The sequence below is a fragment of the Coccomyxa subellipsoidea genome (genome assembly GCF_000258705.1).
Source record: "Coccomyxa subellipsoidea C-169, whole genome shotgun sequence".
Lineage (NCBI taxonomy): Eukaryota > Viridiplantae > Chlorophyta > Trebouxiophyceae > Coccomyxaceae > Coccomyxa > Coccomyxa subellipsoidea.
The window spans coordinates 555,201-573,910 of record NW_005178032.1 but is presented as its reverse complement, the minus strand read 5'-3'; the positions used below and the strand labels follow the sequence as shown (position 1 = coordinate 573,910).

The window sequence follows — 18,710 nt, the reverse complement described above, 5'->3', positions numbered from 1 at the left end:
AATTAGTGTACAGAGTCATGCAATATCGAGTGTCATTGCAGTCTGCTTGATATCGAGCACCTGTCTCAAGCATGAGAGGCGCTGATGCAATGGATGAGACATTCTAGGGCCAGAGACAGGCAGGATGTGTAATCTGTCTTAGTGAGAGAGCTGTCAACCCCAGCACGCCACTGGTCTCATCATCACGCACTTTTCCTGCCAAAGGCAAGGTGCGTCTGCAGACAAGCTGCAGGAAAGGTTGCCAGATATCTTGCCCTTGATGGACTCGCCAGGTCCAAGCAAGACCCAATCTATCGCGGGCAAGGTGCTCAAAATTTGTACTGCCCCCCGCCAGCCGGGGCCAAGCCACTGCAGCCAGCCAGCGCTGGTCAAGCGCCTGAAAACATTCTGTTTCTTACAACCACGAAACCTTGGGAATTCACCGGGCTCAAAACACTTCCTGTTATTATTGGCAAAATCACCCCTGAAGACATCAGTATAGGCTCTCCTCTAATTCATTTACATTGTACGGCAATCTGACACACAAATGAAACCCTGATTATATCCCCGCTAGGGTTCCAGGCCCCAGCTAAATCCACGCACCTCGCAATGATAGTGTTGACATCAGCTCCGTGCTCTGTGGAAAGGATCAGGCGTAGAAGTGGATCTGAGGATTCTTTGCGCGAAGATGAGGGCAAATGTGTCTATAGATGGATCATGGTTTCCTTGACCTTCTCCCGGGTCTTTCTTCGTTCGTATGCTTCAGATTTCTTGACTTCAGTTATGCTTTCCACCACCATCGAGAAGTAAATATTGAGGGCGGCAGCGATGCGTTCGTTATTCATTGCTGTTTGGCTCATCTTCGTCCTCTGCTGTTTCTCAAAAGAAGTGAGAGGATGGAACACGACGGGTGCGAAAAATTCTCCTGAAATGTCAAATATGCCTGACGATGATTTGTAGACACACCTGTGATCATGTTTTCTTTCATTCCTGACTTCACCTGGCTGCTATACACTGATGCAGCTGTGGCAGATATCGACGTCATGCAGCTTAGGAAAAGTAGCAGCCAGGATCAAGGGGACTTGCCAGCCAGCTTGCAGCAAATATTCGTCTGCATCACTTTTCACTGGGAAGTCGGCTCCCTCGTATTCCTTCGCCAGGTGAGTCTGTCTCAGCTCTCTCTGCTGTCATTACATGACCACTTCCAACGACTGCATCCCTTCATGTGATTTGTGGTATCATCTTGCCAAGATCAAGTTAATTTAGGGAAAGTGGATAAAGTTGAGAGAGGAGAGTGTATACAGCACTTTGTTATGATCTCATTATTACACACATTTCCTGCCAGAAGTAAGGTGCGTATGCAGGCAATCTGCTTGTAAAGGCTGCCAAAATCCGCCCCCTTGTTGGGCTCGCCAGATCCAGCAAGACCCAATCAACCGCGGGCACGGTGCTCAGTGTTTGAACTAGTACAACATATCAGAATGTGGTAAATTGCATGGCCTCTATGCAGGCACTCGCTCCTCTGGAGCGCTACCCAACAAAGGTGGCCATCCGGGTGCTGACTAATCAGCCACAGCGCCTGAGGCTAGCCTTGCAATCCTGGTCCAGTCAGGCATTAGTCTGCAGCCCTGAAGCAGCGCTGAGTCATCGATACCAGCTCGCCTTTGCGCACCGCACCTACATGGAAGAAGCTCTCAAAAGCACTGACCCTGGTACGTCCACTCTTGGCTGTTCGTGTATGCACTCTCTTCTGCTCCTGTATTTCATCAATTTTCACGATGCAGCTGCGCCGAGGTCTGCAATCCCACCACCACTTGAAATTGCTTGAAAATATCTGGACAAGCTGCGATAGTTTGTACGACACCGCAAAGACAATGAGCCCCATCGTTGGTATAGCGGAAGACTCCAACAAATGGCTGACTGTGCCACACGTGGGGGCTCAGAGCACAGACACTTCTGTCAATTAGCATGATAATAAGTGGACTTGTGATCTGACTAAGGATTACTACTGTGTACCCTGCGCGAAGTACACGGCGTTCATATACCTTTGGAGTTACATCCGGGTGCCCTGGCACAAAGATCACTCAGATTACTAATGATCACTAACGTGTGTCATGCGCAGAGTACACCGCGTTCATATACCTGGAGTGACATCCAAGTGCCTTGATATGAAAATAACTAGCATCACTAATAATAATTTCCTAAGCTCACCAAAAATTACCAAGATGACTAAATATTACTAAAATGTGTCATGCACAGAGTACACGGCGTTCATTTACCTGGAGAGCGACATCCGGCTGTCCTGGCGAGCGCTGCTGGGCTGGGCAGCGGATGAGCCGGTGCTGTCTCGGCTGGGATTCCAGAGGGCATTCTACCGAGTGGAGCCCATAGAGCAGAATGGGCTGCTGGGCCTTACAGATCAGATGGAGCGCGTGCAGCTGGCTACTTATCCAAGGACTGTGCGCACTCGCGCCATGCTTGGAGAGGAGATTGTGCAGGTGCCAATCATCCAAGAAATCCGCTCAAGCAAGAGAAGTTACAAAGGAATTGCTCAAGCCAGGCATTCGACTTCGGGCTGGTTCTGGCTAGTCATGCTGAACAGACACTGCAATTGTGCATGCATCTTTGTATTCTCTTCTGGTATGCGCAGCACACTGTGCAGTGAGGCCCTGGCATGCTTGTCATGCAACTCATGAAACCTTGTCACATTTTTACACTAATAAGCTGAGCTGAGTGTCAAGTTGTGCCATCGTCAGCAGAAGTGTTGGCGTATGTCAGGGCTTTCTTTGATCAAAAGGCCCGATAATGCTGATCAAGGAAGCCGGTCACATTGATACACTGATTAGCTGAGCTGAGCATCAAGTCGAGCCATTGTCGGCAGAAGTGCTGGCGTGTGTCAGGGCTCTTTGTCGATAAGACGGTTGTCTGGGTGCAGGAGAAGTATTTTCTGCAGTTGCCCAACCCCTACATGGGCATGTGGATTGCTGACAGAGACAGGCTGGTCAACTTCACCACCTCGCTGCAGTGGACCAAGGAGATCGACCCTTGGGACGTGAGTATTTTTTTGCACCGCTGCATTCTTTTCTTGAATCCTGCAGTCGGCTAGCCACAACACACAGTCAAGCGAAAGCAGACAATGCAGTGGTGTATGCTAATTGCTGCATGGAAGAATTAGTCCCTGACATTGAGAAAAGTGCAGCTTCAAGCTATACTTATGTTGGGTCTTACCATCTTCAGGACAGAAAAGTAAAAATGTGTATGGGTTTGTGCAGACAAGGGAAATGGCGGCGTGCGGCTTACAATTCATAGGGACCCCCGACGGATTTGTCAGCTCTGCGGTGGTCCCCTACGATCCCGAGTCCGGTCAGCTAGACGCTGACTCAGCAGTCGAGCACCTGTCGAACAAATACTGCGGCGCCCACACTCGCGATGGGATGACCCTGGACGTTTACAAGGTTGAAAATCCCACAGCGAGGCATTGCAGAATCAGCGTGGAGAGCTTCTTGGTGTGAGTGGGTGCTCGGATCAAATGGCTGTGAGGTAATGGGTATAGGTTGGGCAGTCTGTCGATGCAAATGTCACTCGTTGCAATTGCCTTCAAGTACCAGCAAAGCTTAAGAGTGAATGTGTATTTGCGAGCAAGGATACTAGGTATCACAGCACAATCTGTTGGCCTCTCCATGCAAATCCAATAGAAGGCAAGGCCCGAGACATGATAGCCTTCGATTGGTCTTTAAGTGGAATTGCAACTCACTGTTGACACCTCTCACGTGAAATGTTGTGTGTGAGTAATTTTGTCCGGATAAATACCAAGAAATATCCTTCCGCAGACTCTAGAGCCTCCTTCTGCAAGGCCTTCTTTCTTCTGAGAAGCCTTCAGCTCATCCCATTTCTCTAGCGTGCTGCCAATTGCTGACATGACTCGAACGACAAGAAGCCCATGTACAATGGAATGGCCTTATCGTTCTTGTGGGCGCCCCTTTTCTCATCTCAGAATTTCCACCGCTCAGGCATGCGCCTCAGAAGACAAGAAGCTCATCAACGCCGATAGTGCACTTGCTTCCCGCCAAGCCCGGCGGCGGCTGCGTGTTCAGGTATGCCGCCCCTTCATCTTGCAACTGCTCCCATTTTGCGCACTCGCTGTTAGTCACCCGCAGCACATGCGCGCTGGCCGCCACTCGAGCACTGCCGCGGTCGAACGGCACAAGTGCGCTGCTGTTGAAGCCGTGCGGCAGCGGCCGCGTGAAAAGTATTGCCTCGGCAGCCGCCGCCTCGGCCCTGGCCGCGTCTTGGAGTGAAGAGGAGTTGCGTGCCTCTGACAGGTTCCTGCTGCCGGCGCTGCTGCGCGGCGTAGAACTCTTTATGAGACCGGTGTGAGTCATGCACGACTAATGTCTATAGCCTCTAAGAAACAGGATCTTCTGAAAGCGTATCTCTTGAGTCGGAGCAAAGCAACACACGCAAGCAGTAACCATGTACCTTGGGGTGCACTCAATCCCCAAAGGACTGTAAATATGAAGACACCTATACCACATTTTGAGTTTGCACCAGTACTATGGCAGGTTGATTGGGTCTTTGCATGGATCTGGCGAGTCCAACAAGGGTTAGGAATGAGCCAGCCTTCAAGTACAGCTTGTCTGCAGGCCGCACCTTGCCTCTTGGCAAGAAACACGCGTACTACTACTAATAAAAAATAGTGGCAGGTGATGATGACAAGGTTCACGAGCTTAAAGTGTAAAGATGCACCTGCCAGGGGACAGCTGCCAGGCGATGAAGCGATCCAGCTGGCGCGGCGTGGCAGCCCAGACTCCTGACAGCGGCTGAGGCAGCTGCAGGAAGCTGTAAGTGGCATTCGTCGCGTCCGTGACGCTCAACCATTTGTCATACGTCGTGAGATTCACCTGCGCATGTTGCGTTTGGCGCTGTCATGCTTCCCCATATATAAAGGTACCTGTTTGTAGCACATTTGGGGTCCTCTGCTGTGCTTACCCAAAATTTGCAGTCTGCACTCAATGCAAAAATACGCACAGCAGGTTTGACAGCACCGCCTAGGCAGCAGCACAGATATCTCATGTGACCATAAGCTGCCACTTGATATACTTTAGTGGCCTGAACCCACAGGGACAAGATGATCCTTCAGGATCTTCTTTTCAGTGCGGGTCTGAAGTCTCCTCATCAGGCACAGGCAAGCTGCCAGATTCGCCTAATTGGCAGAGATGTGTGGGTGCCTGATGAGGCGAGGCACTTACACATTAGTAAAATGTTACTCACCGGGGCGTCGGAATCAACGGCGACGGCGCGGCCGTTCCAGGGAGCGATCTCGGTCCGCAGAAATCCGCGCTGGAATCCCAGGGGCTCTAAAACCGCGTTTTCTACTGCCCAAATGCTCAGCGCAGCCCAGGGAAGCTCCATGTCATGCTCCAGGTGCACGAATGCGTTGTATTTCCCTGCGCACAAGATATCACTTGGTTTCCATATGGGGAATGTTTTAAAACCACTGGATTAAATAATTATTTCCAATGTTGCTGTGCACTTAGGCTCTGCACTGCAGGTGGGAACACCCTCCTGCCAGATATCCATCACATGTAGATCACGTGGGTAATAGTATCGTCACACTGCGCAAATACACATGCGCCAGCTGGCTGATATTTCCAGCCGGCTTATAAACGCCGGTGGAGTGGGCACAAGAGAAAGCAATCATGTGATCCCTTGGCGGCTATTTTCACACGCTCTTCCTGCCAGAGGCAAGGTGTGTCTGCAGGCAAGCTGCACGTTAAGGCTGCCAATAAAATTGCCTTAAGGGCCATGCATGCAACAACCGCAACCTGGTTGGTCGAAAATGGCACTGCTGCTCCTATAGTCATCAGTAATGGTGGCAGCACGGTGAGGCCAACTGGCAGTCAGGATCCTAACTTGCTGTGCAAAGCTCCTGCTCGTGAGATGGCAGCTCGACACACAAGTGAACACAGCAGCTGCGGCCGAGAGGATTGGTTGCAAAATAGGGCAGTTAGGAAGTACATGCTGACCTCCGTATCCTGGCAAAGAGACAAATCCTGGCGAAAAATTTGCATGAAGATGCTCTCTCAGCAGGGAGATCTGCTTGCCTGTTTTTGAGGCGGCGTACATGTGCTGCCAGTGGACTGTAGCAATGTCATCAGCCGCTTGCCCAGTGAGCAGTCTCCGGTGGCTGCACACAGCCACATTAGGCAGCTCCCATCTCTGCAACTCCTTTGCCAGCCTCCCTGGCTTATCTGTCGCCACACAGATGTCCTTTGCTGTTGGGTACAGTGAAGCCGTTTCTAACACCTGCAACGCCCCAAGCAGACACTCACTTTCCCGCTGTGTGCACCATTAACCTGCGCGTTTCAATATCTTTGAATGTACTGAACACCTGTTGCATCTTACAGCTAGGCTGCATGTTATGTTGAACCCTAAAGACTAGCTGCAGATGTCCTGTGCGTGTGCCCCAATTCCTCTTGCTTTTGCTTTGCTGATCGTGTAATAGGATCAGTTGCGAGGAGTGCAAAAGGGTGGTCAGGGATTTGTGCGTGCCTGTCTGAGGGCTGTGAGCTTAGTCACCCTCCATCTCAGAGTGACACAGATGAATATGCGAACCAGAGCATTTTCTGGATTGTTATGCACTGCTGGGGTTGCTGAGGGCTGGACGTCTGAAGCCAGCTTCCCGGCAGTTTTGAGCCTCAGAGAGACATGAGCGTGCTCCTTTGCAGGGCCCATGGCGGCACCTGCACACAGGGCAAGCAAAAGGCCCTTCAACGACAAGTTTCTTGCCCTGATCAGAGACTGACAAATGAGGTATAACGCTGCAATCGAGAGAGGCTTTTCTCGTGAGGCTTGGGAAACGTACCTTGAAGGAGGCTGGCAAAGAGTAGAAGGACCAGTATGCAGACGGTGACGACACCGAACTGCAGAGTGCGTTGTTCGTGGTTGGACTGCATTTTAAGAGTTCTAAAAAGGATGCTGCAGGAACCTTTCATCCGTTGCCTGTATTACCGATGCACCCAACAGTGTATATCGCGTTCGTTTGCGTTGTTTTGAAGGTGTCCTGCCCGTCATCTCTGATACCAGGTGCACCTAATCAGCCATTGCATTAAACACGACCGACTTGACAAAGTATTTGTTTCCTATCCCGAACAATCAAAACAACTCAGATGAGCTCTCAGAACGACTGTACGCTTTTACAGGACCCTGGATAGATGTCAGTCCTGATCTGAGGCAGCTGTCGATCGCCAGCGTGCAGTGAAGCCTGATGACGTCGATGACGTCAGTGGCCTGACCGCCTGCCGGCTCTTTCCTTTTGCAAGATAATGTTCCCTCATAAGTGTAATGAATAAATGTTCGCAGCAGGGAGCAAGAATAAAAATAAATATGAAACGCTAGCAGGGCGTGCGCCGTCAGTTTGTCCTGGTGGAAATACAAAATAGAAAAGGTCAGCTGACACTCCGTCACGTCCTCTGAAGTGATCGGGTGCTTGGTCTTTCTTAAGCGCTGCTGAATGCCTTCTACCTGACAATATTTGCTCATCATGATCGAGGGTTCATGCTTCTTGGGGTCTACCCTGTCAAATCGAGTTTACACAACGTTGAGTCCGTTAAAAGCCCTCATTGACTGCTTTGTGCAGGTACCTGACCGGGTAGAGATGGATTTCAGCAGGCTGTGCGTAGCAGTGCCTCTGGCGCTCCTTTTCAGCACATTGTCCTGCCTGGCAGCAAAGCAGCCACACGGCCTGCTGCCCAGAGTGACATCTGAAGGCAGTTCCAGGCATGCTCCTAATTCACCCTCGGAGATCTCCCTGGCAGGCTCATTCTTGGCACCAAGCTGCTGGCACAAAAGGCGGTTAAAAGCCCTGCCAACTGATATCAAGGACCAGAAACACAGCGGACCCGGTGCACATGAGTCATGATTGGTACTTACTGCGTTGATATGATGCCACCGCCAGGGATACAAAGGGGTCCCATCACAGGGACCGGCACTCAGTCGAGGGCGATGACTACACCCGGGATCGCATACAGTCAGCAGAGACCGGGGTGGATGGACAGATCTACCCTCCACACATCGCACTGCAGGTGCATCGTGATGCAGTAGAGGCAAGTTACACCCCTGTGTCACACCCTCAACCTGCTGTGCACACGGGCGCACCTGCTTTCCATGTGACATTCCAGCTCATTACACCAGTCCTGCTGCAGCAGTGAAATATTAACTTATGTATCACCCCTGCTTGCATTGTATATTCCATGCGTCGCTTTCACACGGCGAGACAGTTTTTTCACCTTTACGTTTCACGCTCGTTTTGCTTTCATGTCTGCATTCCTCTTCTGTCCAGTAAGGCAATCCTGCCCGCCGTGCTTGCAGAGTGCACCCTCGGCACAATCAGCACCATTTTCTAGTGGATGCACAGTGCTGATACATGCATGGGATGCTTTGGCAGGCGGCGCTATTCAAGGACATGCTAGCGATGCACATAGTGTACAGCGTGTGCGGAGAGACGATCAAAGCGGAGTTCCTCACTTCACTCAAGTCTCTGTACCTCCTTGCCATCAGCGGGTTTGTGCGCGGGCCGGCCTACTACCACATCCACGTGCTCTCAGATGGGGCGGTCGCGAAAGAAGATCTGTCATTCCTGCGCCCGCTGTCAAACTTCAAGGCATCCGTGCACCCCACGTTCCCAAACGCCACGATGCTGTTCAAGACCTGCTCCACTGAGCGCATCTATCTGCACCAGCACAAAGACTTCCAGGATCTCGACAAGGTGACATATCCCTTGACTTATCGTGTGCTGCCCAGATCACTAGCATAGAAAAAGTTCTGTTGTATATGGTCCGGAGAAGTGCATATGACTGGCTGGTGCCAACATCAGGATGTGTGCAGATATAACTTAGCTGGAAAGAGCCTTGTTTTCCTTTCAGGACTTTGGCAATGGCTACAGATGCTTGGCTCTCCGATAGGAGCATTGCAACTTTGTTGGCTTGAAGATGTCGGATGGTGATGTGTGATTGCTCAGGTCATCTACGTTGACACAGACACGCTGTGGCTGGATGATCCAGTCTGGTGGTGGACGCACTTTGCCCACATGAAGACAAAGCATGCAGCCTTTGGCATGGCAGAGGAATCCAACAGCGGCGGCAGCTGGTACACCAATGGTCAGACTCCTAATAGTATTCTTTGCAAAGCATGTTGCATTCAAGTTGATTAAAAAATAACAGTACTGTACTATAACATATAACTATAACACACAAAATAACAGTACTACAACATAACTAGTTTTGGTGCGTTTCACAAGGGTGTGCAGAGCATACAATGGTTCGTATGCTCTGACGTGCACAACAAGCATGGTTCTTCGCCAAGGTATGCTTGTGCTGGAGAGAGCGCGCATGGGGTTGAACAAGTCTTCCAGTGGCGGATGGGAAACTTGTTGAGTATTGCTCATTGAGCTGCCAGAATTGCAAGATGACACAATTTTCTGGTGTGCGTGCAGCACAAATCCCACACCACGGCGCACGCGGACTAAATGCCGGGGTGTTGATGGCTTCACTGGCGACGGTTCGTGCGTCAAACTTCACGGCTGAACGTGAGGCAATCATTGCGCACTACTTGCCATTGGGCCATCTACCCCTTGGGGACCAAGACATCCTCAACATCTACGGTCACAACCACCCCGAGCAATTCTATGCCATGCCATGCATGTTCAACTTCAGGTAAAGCCCCATTCACAATACAATAATTGCTTTTGCTGGGCAGATATCGGGGATAACCAATTGAAGACGCTGCTTAGTTTGTAATCATATCTGCTCATCACTTCTGCTTGGATAGATGGCATCTTGTCTGCTTGACTTGGTCTCGCTTCCAAGAGTCGCTAAGGTAGCTCTCCTAATAGCCTTGGTTTCTCTGCAGGTATGATGCATCCTGCCAGCAAGGCCAACCGGTCTTAGTCCATGGCAATCGAGCACTGAAGGAGAAAAACGAAACCTCGTACAGCCATCTCTACATGTTCTTCTCAAAGATCAATGTGGGCACTAGCGTGCCCAGTGAGAGTGATACGAGCTCATGACGCACAGCCAAGATGGACTACATGTACTAGTAGTACATGGTTGCAGAAGGCAGTACCAAAATGGCATAATGGACCCGACAGTTTGGTGCATGGTATATGCTTTTATATGATGAAGAATTGGGTGTACACGTCGCAAAGATGATGTGCATGTCACGCTTAAAATTCCGATTACATGCTTAAAATTTCGATTACAAGAGTGCCAATTTCATGAGCATGTCCCACACACCGTTGAATAGAGTCTGCCTGCCTTGCCTGCCTTATCTCTCCGAGCATGCAGAGATTATCACAATGAACACACCAAAGATGTAATCGTAGCTACAAAGCGAGTTTAACCGCCTTGCTACGTGGAAAATTCTCCTGCATCTATGCTCTCTGCAACATCATTGCCAAAATCACCAGGTGCAATCATGATCGCATGCTCAAAAAGCTTCCAAGCTGGTGTTGCTGCTGACAGATGCAGGATTGGCTACACCTATCTTCGAGAAGAATGTGTACAGGTGGTTGTAGGAGGAGCTTGGATTGTTCTTCAATGCTCGGTTGCCATGGAGCACCACCGGTTGGCCCTCTTGGCATCCGGCATCAAACCTACAACCGCACAATCACATGCTTAGACATCAAGCCTACATTTCTTACCAGCAGACCTACTAGAACAAAACGTTCAAAAAAACTCTGTCTCACGGGCAAGGCCTCATAACAAGCTCATTTGAACATCTGCTGGCTGTAGCTGGCTGGAAACAATGCTGATGGCAGCTGCAGACTGCACGGATTGTCATTGAGGGGCAATCGTACCTGAAATTGAAGATGCAAGGCATGACATAGATTTGGTCGGGGTGGTCATGGCCGTAGATGTTGAGGACGTCTTGGTCTCCTAAGGGCAGCTGGTTCAGCGGCAAATAATTCGCGATTATTGCATCGCGCTCAGCCGTAAAGTTTGACGCGCGGATTGCCGCCAAGGAAGCCATCATTGTTCCGGCATTCACGCCGCGCTCACCGTGGTGTGGGATGGGAGCTGCATCCATGCACATTGGCGTTTAAAAAGCACTGCACCCAATGACAAAAGAGCGCATATTGCAGAGCAGATTGCACTCCCCGCCGATGGTTTATTTTTGCACACTTCCTTGGAAACGGTGGGCAGATTTACACATTGCATGCCAAGAGCACCTGTCTTTTTTCTGCAGGAGTGCGCTGGCATCATGTAAGAGCAAGCCGCTTGCACGGCATTCATCAAATGCAGGTCAGAGGCAGGCTCACCATTGATATACCAGCTCCCGTTGCCGCTGCCGGCATTCTCGGCAAGGCCAAACGCAGCGCGCATTGTTCCCACGTGCTTGAAATGTGTCCACCAGAAGACAGCATCATCCAGCCACAGTGTGTCTGTGTCCACATAGATCACCTGCAGCACAATCAGCAAAAAAATCATGAGATGTATGATGCCATTTCAGGCCTCTTAAGAACCCCGTAATGTTCGCTTGATGTGCAAGCATGCAGTACCCACTGAAGGATTGGTTGCAACATCCGGATTCAGGATCAGTCATTACCTTGTCTAAATCCTTGAAGTCGGCATGCTGGTGCAGGTACATGCGCTCGGTTGAGCAGAGCTTGAAAAGCGTAGTGGCGCCCGGGAATTTTGGGTGCACTGAGGCCTTGAAGTTTGACAACGGGCGGAGGGAAGCCAGATCTTCTTTTGAGACCGCCCCATCTGACAGCACGTGGATGTGGTAGTAGGCCGGCTCGCGCACAAAGCCGCTGACGGCAAAGAGGTACAGAGACTTGAGCGACATGAAAAACTCGGATTTGACTGTCTCTCCGCACGCGCTGTACACAAGGTGCATTGCTTGCGCGTCCTTGAAGTTCTCTGCCTGATCAAACACCAGCGCAGTGTCAGCGCAGATGCTTGCCGGCCACAAGGCACTACCGTCAAAGGTTTAACGCTCAAAGAACTTCAGAGTGTACACCTCACAGGCTATCTTGATTGTCCTTGCTGCTGCATCTGCCCTAACCACAGAGCTGGGGTGCTGTTCTTGAACTTGATTTAGAGCATTTGAAATGAGAGTTAAGGGGTGGCTTGACTCACCTCTCTTGCATCCTTCTGCGTCTGCTCCTCTTCATCTGCCACTGGGTAGATGTTGCGGCCTGCCACGCCTACTTCTGCTGACAGAATCACGGGGCCGGCATTTGCCGACGAGCGATCAGTCCTAGATGAATGCCGGTCCTTGTGACGGTGGTCCCCTGTGTCCCTGCCAATGACTCAGAAACCGTCATCTTTCTTGATTGCACAGAGACCTTAAATTGCTGTTCGGCCTACAGATCACACAGCACTAAGTGTGCTGCAGTGCTGCAAAGTGTCAATGGTATGTGGGGTTGTCCAGGTTCTGCATTAAAACAAGATCAGAGAAGAGGACAGGATGACAGGAGCATGCCTGGGGTTGTCGGTGTTGGACCAGCTCTGCCTTCCGAAGGGGAGCTTCATTGCTCCAGAAAAGGGTGCCAGGATCAGCAGAACAGCTGTTGCCATAAGGACACTGCTGGCAGCCATGCTTCGCGCCTGCTTCATGCGGAAATCAATTACTGTCTGCTGCTCAGTCGAATAAAGACAGCAAACAAGCGCAAGCTCGTTTGTTTCCGTGGCAGCTGTCGGTTTCCACTTTGTAAGCCCACCGCTTCCGATGCTTGAAGAGTCTACGATTGCACTACAGAAAGAGTATCAACGTACTGTGTTTTAAACTCATGTCCTTGAAGTGCCTTCCTTGTCATTCTGCATAGAATTTAGCTCAGACAGATTGATAAGAGTCACGTAAGCGCCGCTCGTCATCGTCAGGTGTGCACAGATGCTTCTTTCCAAGAACCCTTTGATCAATTTTCACGGATTGCTCGTCTGTGAGTGAAGAGCTGTTGCGTCCATGAATACTGAATAAAGTGAGTGTAAGGTCTGAGCTCACCACCAAGGACACGTCAGGGCTTCCCAAATACTTGGTGAGTCCTCCAGTGATGCGTGACAATTCCTTGCGTCCCTTCCTTGACTCAATTGAAATTCTTATATCCATAAGATCGATTGCCCAGGTTCGCAAACCTCAGGTCGCTGCTGCAAGGCTCGCTCGAAGTAGTGGGTTTTTTAGCCCCTCGTTCGTAGTCTGCCATCTGCATTAAATGCGTCTGATAATGCAATGCTCCTGGAGAACAGAAAGACATACCCCATAAAAACAGAGACTGAAAGATCAGGACTTACTAAGCTTGACAGTGTTACGTGGCCTGCAGATCATGGCAATTTGCAGAATGACTGCAGCCCTTTCAGTGACCCTGCTCATTGCCTGCGGTGTTTCTGCATCAGCTTTGAGGCTGCCCTTCTTCGATGCCTCTCCAACAGAACATCACGAACACAGGTGAGCAGACCTCTACAGCACCCAAACTCCCTCTCAAAGCTCCTTTCGATCTGCTGCCTTTTCCTCAAGCCTTTACACAGACAGCTCAAACTTCACAATGTTGTGCGTGACTTGCCTTGCCCATTCCTCAATCCGTGTCATTACAGCAGCAAGATCACTCATCTCCAGAAACCCATTGCTGTCAATAAGCATTTTCAGGCGGCAGAATGGCAAGCCCTGCTCTGCTGTATAATCTTTTGCTCGTGAAGAATATGTTTTAAACTAAAGCGGTCCGCACAGAGGCAATCACCTGAAGCAATTCTAGTGTCTTCATCCATGTGAACACGCTTTTGTTTCGAGCTCTCCAGCCTATATTTTGCAGCTCAGTCTCGATGTGGGCAGGCCATATCTCTTAGGCCCCATTTACACAGGTGCTCCTCTAGATTGAGCGGACTGAAAAAGAAATTGCATTTTCACAGGCGGCACAATGGCGAGGCGGCTGACGGCTGCAGCACACCCAAGTTGGAGACCATGCTTCGCACGCTGGGCTCTGATGCAGACGCCCTCTACCGGCAGCTACTGGCGGTGAATCTAAATTTCATCTCATGACTCACGCACATGCTTGCACATGCACCTTGCAGAGTGTGATCTTCTGTTCTTGCTGTTAAGAAAGTAGGATGCTTGGGGTGCATTAAGGGCAGTGATTGAGCCTGCACCTTGTAGCGTGTGGATCTCTTGTTCTAGCTGTGTTATGACAGAAGGGTGCTTGGGGGTCCATCAAGTGTCAGTGTTTGACAGTCAGTGTTTGATAGGGCCTCACGAAAATTTCACAGGGCAGCCAGACATCACTTGCATCCCTTTGCAACTCCAGAGATTTGATCTTTGCCCAGTGCATCTGGCTAGCATCGGAATCTGAACGGATCTGATTGGACAGATCAGTATCCTCGCAGGCCAATCTCAGGAGGATTCCCCTTGAAGTTGCAAATTTTTGGATAGATACAATCAGTGCCGTGCAGCACATGCCTGCGCTGTCAGAATGGGCGACCAACCTTGTGACCTTCCCACATGTTCACCCCGACCCGGCTGCTGCGGCGGTGCTCAAAGTGGTTCTACAGGGTCAACAGGCAGCTGTGCCTGCAGGAGCACCTTGCCTCCTGGCAAGAACAGCTTGTGGTTATTTATCTGTGGGGACGATTTCACAGGTTCACCCCAATCCGGCGGCCGCGGCGGTGGTCGAAGTGGGAGTGTTCAACGGGCAGCAGTGCCTGCAGGCGGCGGATGCCGGATTTGCGAGCGTGCTCTGCTTCGAGCCATCCCCCGCCAACTTCAACAACTCTGCTGCCGCTATCACCGCCTCCCCGGTGCGCCCTCGCCTCATCTTACATGCCATGCTTATCTGCAAAGCTTTCAAGTTTAGATGAATATGGCAAAATAGAAAGGCGAAGCGGCTGACCCCGGCTGGCGGAGGGCGGTATAAATGCTGAGCACCGTGCCACCGGTTGATTGGGTCTTGCCTGGATTTGGCGAGTCCATCAAGGGATAGGATTTTGGCAGCCTCTACATGTAGCGTGTCTGCAGGACGTACCTTGCCTTTTGGCAGGCAAATCGTGTAGTACAGCAATACTAACAATAATAGGGTGAACAGGGGTCATCTCTGCCGCCCCAGTGTGCGCGTCTTTGCACAGACTCCTGTTCTGATTCAGCGCAAGCAACTGCACAAAATGTGCTCCTTTGCAGACCAGATTCTTGCTGTGTGCTGGCCGAGACACGGTGCACCTCTGCCCAGGTTTTATTGTGCTTCTTGTCAAAGCAGCTGCAACATATGTAGAGCGAGGATTTAATATGAGCCGACCAAGTCTTGGGTGCTGGCCGAGAGAGACAGTGCAACTCCGTCAAGATCATTGTGATTGTTTGAGAGCGGCAAAAGCACACAATGCTTGTCTTAAAGCCACTTGTACGGCAGTGGGTCTGGCAATTCTCATGCGGTGGGTTAGAGGGACAGTGTGGTGTGTTTGATGGCATCACAAGGAGGCTTGTCAGGAGGCCTGGAAGGTAGGAGCTTCTAAGGGAAAGTTTGAACAGAAGGAATGCGGAGGAACTTATGCATGCATGACTGCGCAGATGGCTCCAGAGCGCAAGGCGGCAATCCAGCTCATCAACATGGCAGTGTCCGACACAGCCGGTGGCACAATGGAGTTCCACTCCAAAGGCACATCCGGGGACTATGCTGGCAGCATTATCGGCGCAGCCTTCCAGCAAGACACTGCAGTTGATGCACCGATCAATGTTGCAACCACCACTCTCGATGATTATCTCCCCGGCCAGCTGCCAAATTTGGCCGAAGCCGGCCACCGCCATGGCGGCGCGCATGGCCGCCATGTGGCGACGCAGGAGGGCGCCAGCGATGTGAGGGAGTTATACATCGTCAAGATCGACACCCAGGGGTTTGACGGGGTTGTCATCGAGGGCATGAAGGAGCTGCTGCGGCACAAACAGGTAAGAACCCGGCTGCTGCTTTTTTGGCATTGCCCTCGTTCTTTAGGAAATGAAGGCACTCTACTAGAACGTCTATAGTCACCATTAAACACCACTGAATCTGGGCAACAGAACCTGTCTCTCAGCACAGGAAAGTAGGGATGTTATGCATTTCCAGCTAGGAGTCGGTTTCATTTTTTTATAATTTATATAGCCATATCAGCCAGCAGCCTCATCCTCGCTGGAGTTTACGCTCCTTTAGCAGGTGTCATCATGGGTACTGTATCCTGCTTTTGATGTGCCTTCTTTAGTGCTCATCTCATGCTCTCCATCGGCATCGTTAATCTTAGCGGCCTGATCTTAATTGCTGCTATTTTGGTGGGAGCAGGTGACATACATAATGCTGGAGCTATGGCCTAAGTCCATGGCCCTGCCTGGGCGCAAGACCTGCGAGGAGACGCTGCACCTGCTGGCATCCGCCGGATACACTCTGCACGACCTGGCCATCCCAGACTACGCCTGGCAGTACGGTGACTAATTCTTCTCTTACCTTCTGTCACTGACATGCTGTTCATTACTGATGCTGGTACATTCTGATCCTGCCAGGTGGCAGGGTTCAGTCTGCTGTTAAACAAGTTGCAAGGAGCAGGAGAAACCTTTAAAAACCCTGGTGCTCAAGCTTTAATGCCCCAGTCCCAGAAGATAGTTCTTGTTCTTTTCTGAAGTAGCAAGCATGCGATTGCACCTCTTCTGCTCATGTGAAAGCTGACCTTTGGCATCATCAAGTGGTGGAATTCTGCCAGGGAACAGGAAAGCTGCAGCAGCCATCCTTGAAAGGACAGGAGACTAAAACAGACACTGTGGGTGGCGCAGGGACGGCCAAGACAAAGGAGGAGCTTCTGCGCGCGAGTCTGAGGCGGCCGGACAACATAGAGGGACTCTGTGGCTGGCTGATGGAGCACTCCAATGAGTATGGGTTCTGGACCGACATCCTGGCAGTGGCAGACCCCCTCTCGGGCGGCCACGGCTGCCCCGGACACCACAGCAACAGTCCTTGACTGGATTGCAGCGCGGCTGAAGGTTTTCCGTCCCAGGGGAAATAGTCCTGGGGTTGACCAGGCATGTCTGGGTTCTGAGATGGAGTCTTGGTCTGCCAAGTATACTTTGCCGTTCTGCTAATCAGCGGTGCTCAGTGTGGCTTAGCTTCTGAGAGCTGCGCAGTGGTTCAAGGGAACACTATTGCTGGCTTGGGACGTGTAAGCCTCTGTGCAGGAGCCTGCTTAGGTTGACGTGATAGCACAGATTTGTAGACATGGCATTAGTTGAACATTCTTTAAGTGCCGTTGAGCATGTAAGTCCACACTCATTGCCTTCTGTGGATTTTGGTGATGATATTCGATTACCGTTGGCATCACCAGGTACAACATGCTGAACGCTTCTCAGCAAAGTGCTTCTGCACCCCATTCCTGACTGCAATTTTGCCCTTCATCAGCAGCTAGCCACAACCAGCAATCATCCAGCATCTTCTACACCCCAAATATTATCCTAACGCCTGTTTGATCAGCCCAATCCTAAAGAGCCCTTTCCCACGCTACATAATCTCAATCTAGATTGACCTGCTGATTTAGAGTTCCCTGACTGCAAGTCTGCATCGGTCTTCAGGCTTTGTTCCTTTTGGCAAAGAGGAGGTTCTGGCAGTAGTCATTCCTGGAATGGGGATATCCCACAGCCACAAACTCGGCCTGGTGCCCATATGCAGCATGCTCGTCATTGCAGTACTGTACAGCTGCATGCACCAACTCGAGTCCAGCCTCCTGCAGAAGATGATACAGACGCCCCAGAGCCAGAGCATGGTCCCTGGTCTTGGCAATCAGCGCGCTGGTGTGCACCTCGATAGCAAACTGATCCACCTTGTCAAGGAAGAGCTCGTCATGCTTGATGATGTCATCGGCCAGGGAATACTCACACCCCTCACAATCCATCTTGAGCACTTGCAGCCTCTCTATGGAAAGCGCCTTCGCGAGCAGGGGGACATTTGCCAGGAACCAGGCTCCCGGGGAAGGCAGATAGGTGGCAGACTCTTTCAGCTTGGCGCCCATTTGCATGAACACCGCCTTGTCCCCGAGCAGGTTGGTCGGGTAAGACACAGACGGGTCCAGGGCCATGCCGTGGCAGTTGTGCTTGGCAATCAGGTCGACATCAAAGGATGCGTCCGTGCTGGTTCCAAACGACCAGAATGTGCAGTAGCCATCTGGCTTGATGAAGCTGGTAAGGCTGCATAGCTGGTGCTTGCCCCAGCCAGTGCCGTAGCTTGTCAGGGTGCACCATGTCTGCTCAGTGGAGTTGCCTGTGAGAAGCCTCTCCATTGTTGCGGCCACTCGCTGCAGAGCGTGGATGGCTTGAGCGTCTGAGATGTACCGATGAGAGGCAGCTCTGCAACCTGCAGAACAGTGCAAAGCACTAAATTCGATTACTCTTAATAATAAGCGAGGTTTGGAAAGGCAGAAGCTTTGCAGATGGGAGAAAAGTGGCGAAAAAAGGAGTCACCTGTATCATGATGGATGACCAGGTTGGAGGCGGCAGCTAGACCAAAAATTGCTGATAACAAGATAACCCGAAGCATGTGGCAATTTTTCATTGTACCAGCCCTTCTTTGCCGCCTGCCACTGTCCCTGAACACACGAAAACGACCTGACCAAGAATGCAAAGTTCCCTCGTCTTTTGGACCTGTGAGATTGTCCCTTTCTACACACCGGGTCGATCCGTGCAGGAGTGCTAGAATCTGAAAGCGTGGAGTCAATCTCTCGTGTATCGGGGCAGTAGACAAATTG

At 51.0% G+C, this 18,710-nt stretch overlaps 6 protein-coding genes across 6 annotated transcripts; 3 read left to right on the top strand and 3 right to left on the bottom strand.

Moving 5' to 3' along the window:
• Window positions 1–1,483: 1,483 nt before the first annotated feature.
• COCSUDRAFT_56274 (hypothetical protein) lies at window positions 1,484–3,491 on the top strand (the record flags this gene model as incomplete). Its single annotated transcript, XM_005646311.1, has 4 exons — window positions 1,484–1,691; window positions 2,239–2,477; window positions 2,915–3,031; window positions 3,252–3,491. 4 exons carry the CDS (start codon window positions 1,484–1,486, stop codon window positions 3,489–3,491), a joined length of 804 nt encoding a protein of 267 aa, XP_005646368.1.
• A 507-nt stretch (window positions 3,492–3,998) lies between these two features.
• Window positions 3,999–6,935, bottom strand: COCSUDRAFT_42864 (hypothetical protein; the record flags this gene model as incomplete). Its single annotated transcript, XM_005646310.1, has 6 exons — window positions 3,999–4,320; window positions 4,726–4,880; window positions 5,251–5,426; window positions 6,006–6,285; window positions 6,595–6,722; window positions 6,845–6,935. The coding sequence occupies 6 exons, from the start codon at window positions 6,933–6,935 to the stop codon at window positions 3,999–4,001; spliced, it is 1,152 nt and encodes a 383-aa protein (XP_005646367.1).
• A 701-nt stretch (window positions 6,936–7,636) lies between these two features.
• COCSUDRAFT_56272 (hypothetical protein) lies at window positions 7,637–9,696 on the top strand (the record flags this gene model as incomplete). Its single annotated transcript, XM_005646309.1, has 5 exons — window positions 7,637–7,653; window positions 7,937–8,063; window positions 8,426–8,746; window positions 8,999–9,137; window positions 9,473–9,696. 5 exons carry the CDS (start codon window positions 7,637–7,639, stop codon window positions 9,694–9,696), a joined length of 828 nt encoding a protein of 275 aa, XP_005646366.1.
• A 768-nt stretch (window positions 9,697–10,464) lies between these two features.
• COCSUDRAFT_56271 (hypothetical protein) lies at window positions 10,465–12,515 on the bottom strand (the record flags this gene model as incomplete). The annotated part of the gene is made up of 6 exons (XM_005646308.1): window positions 10,465–10,630; window positions 10,835–11,054; window positions 11,297–11,438; window positions 11,584–11,904; window positions 12,120–12,282; window positions 12,448–12,515. 6 exons carry the CDS (start codon window positions 12,513–12,515, stop codon window positions 10,465–10,467), a joined length of 1,080 nt encoding a protein of 359 aa, XP_005646365.1.
• An 803-nt stretch (window positions 12,516–13,318) lies between these two features.
• On the top strand, window positions 13,319–16,937 carry COCSUDRAFT_56270 (hypothetical protein; the record flags this gene model as incomplete). The annotated part of the gene is made up of 7 exons (XM_005646307.1): window positions 13,319–13,425; window positions 13,884–13,989; window positions 14,421–14,498; window positions 14,607–14,765; window positions 15,526–15,900; window positions 16,268–16,409; window positions 16,753–16,937. The coding sequence occupies 7 exons, from the start codon at window positions 13,319–13,321 to the stop codon at window positions 16,935–16,937; spliced, it is 1,152 nt and encodes a 383-aa protein (XP_005646364.1).
• Window positions 16,938–17,537: 600 nt separating this feature from the next.
• On the bottom strand, window positions 17,538–18,245 carry COCSUDRAFT_56269 (hypothetical protein; the record flags this gene model as incomplete). The annotated part of the gene is made up of 1 exon (XM_005646306.1): window positions 17,538–18,245. The coding sequence occupies one exon, from the start codon at window positions 18,243–18,245 to the stop codon at window positions 17,538–17,540; it is 708 nt and encodes a 235-aa protein (XP_005646363.1).
• Window positions 18,246–18,710: the final 465 nt, after the last annotated feature.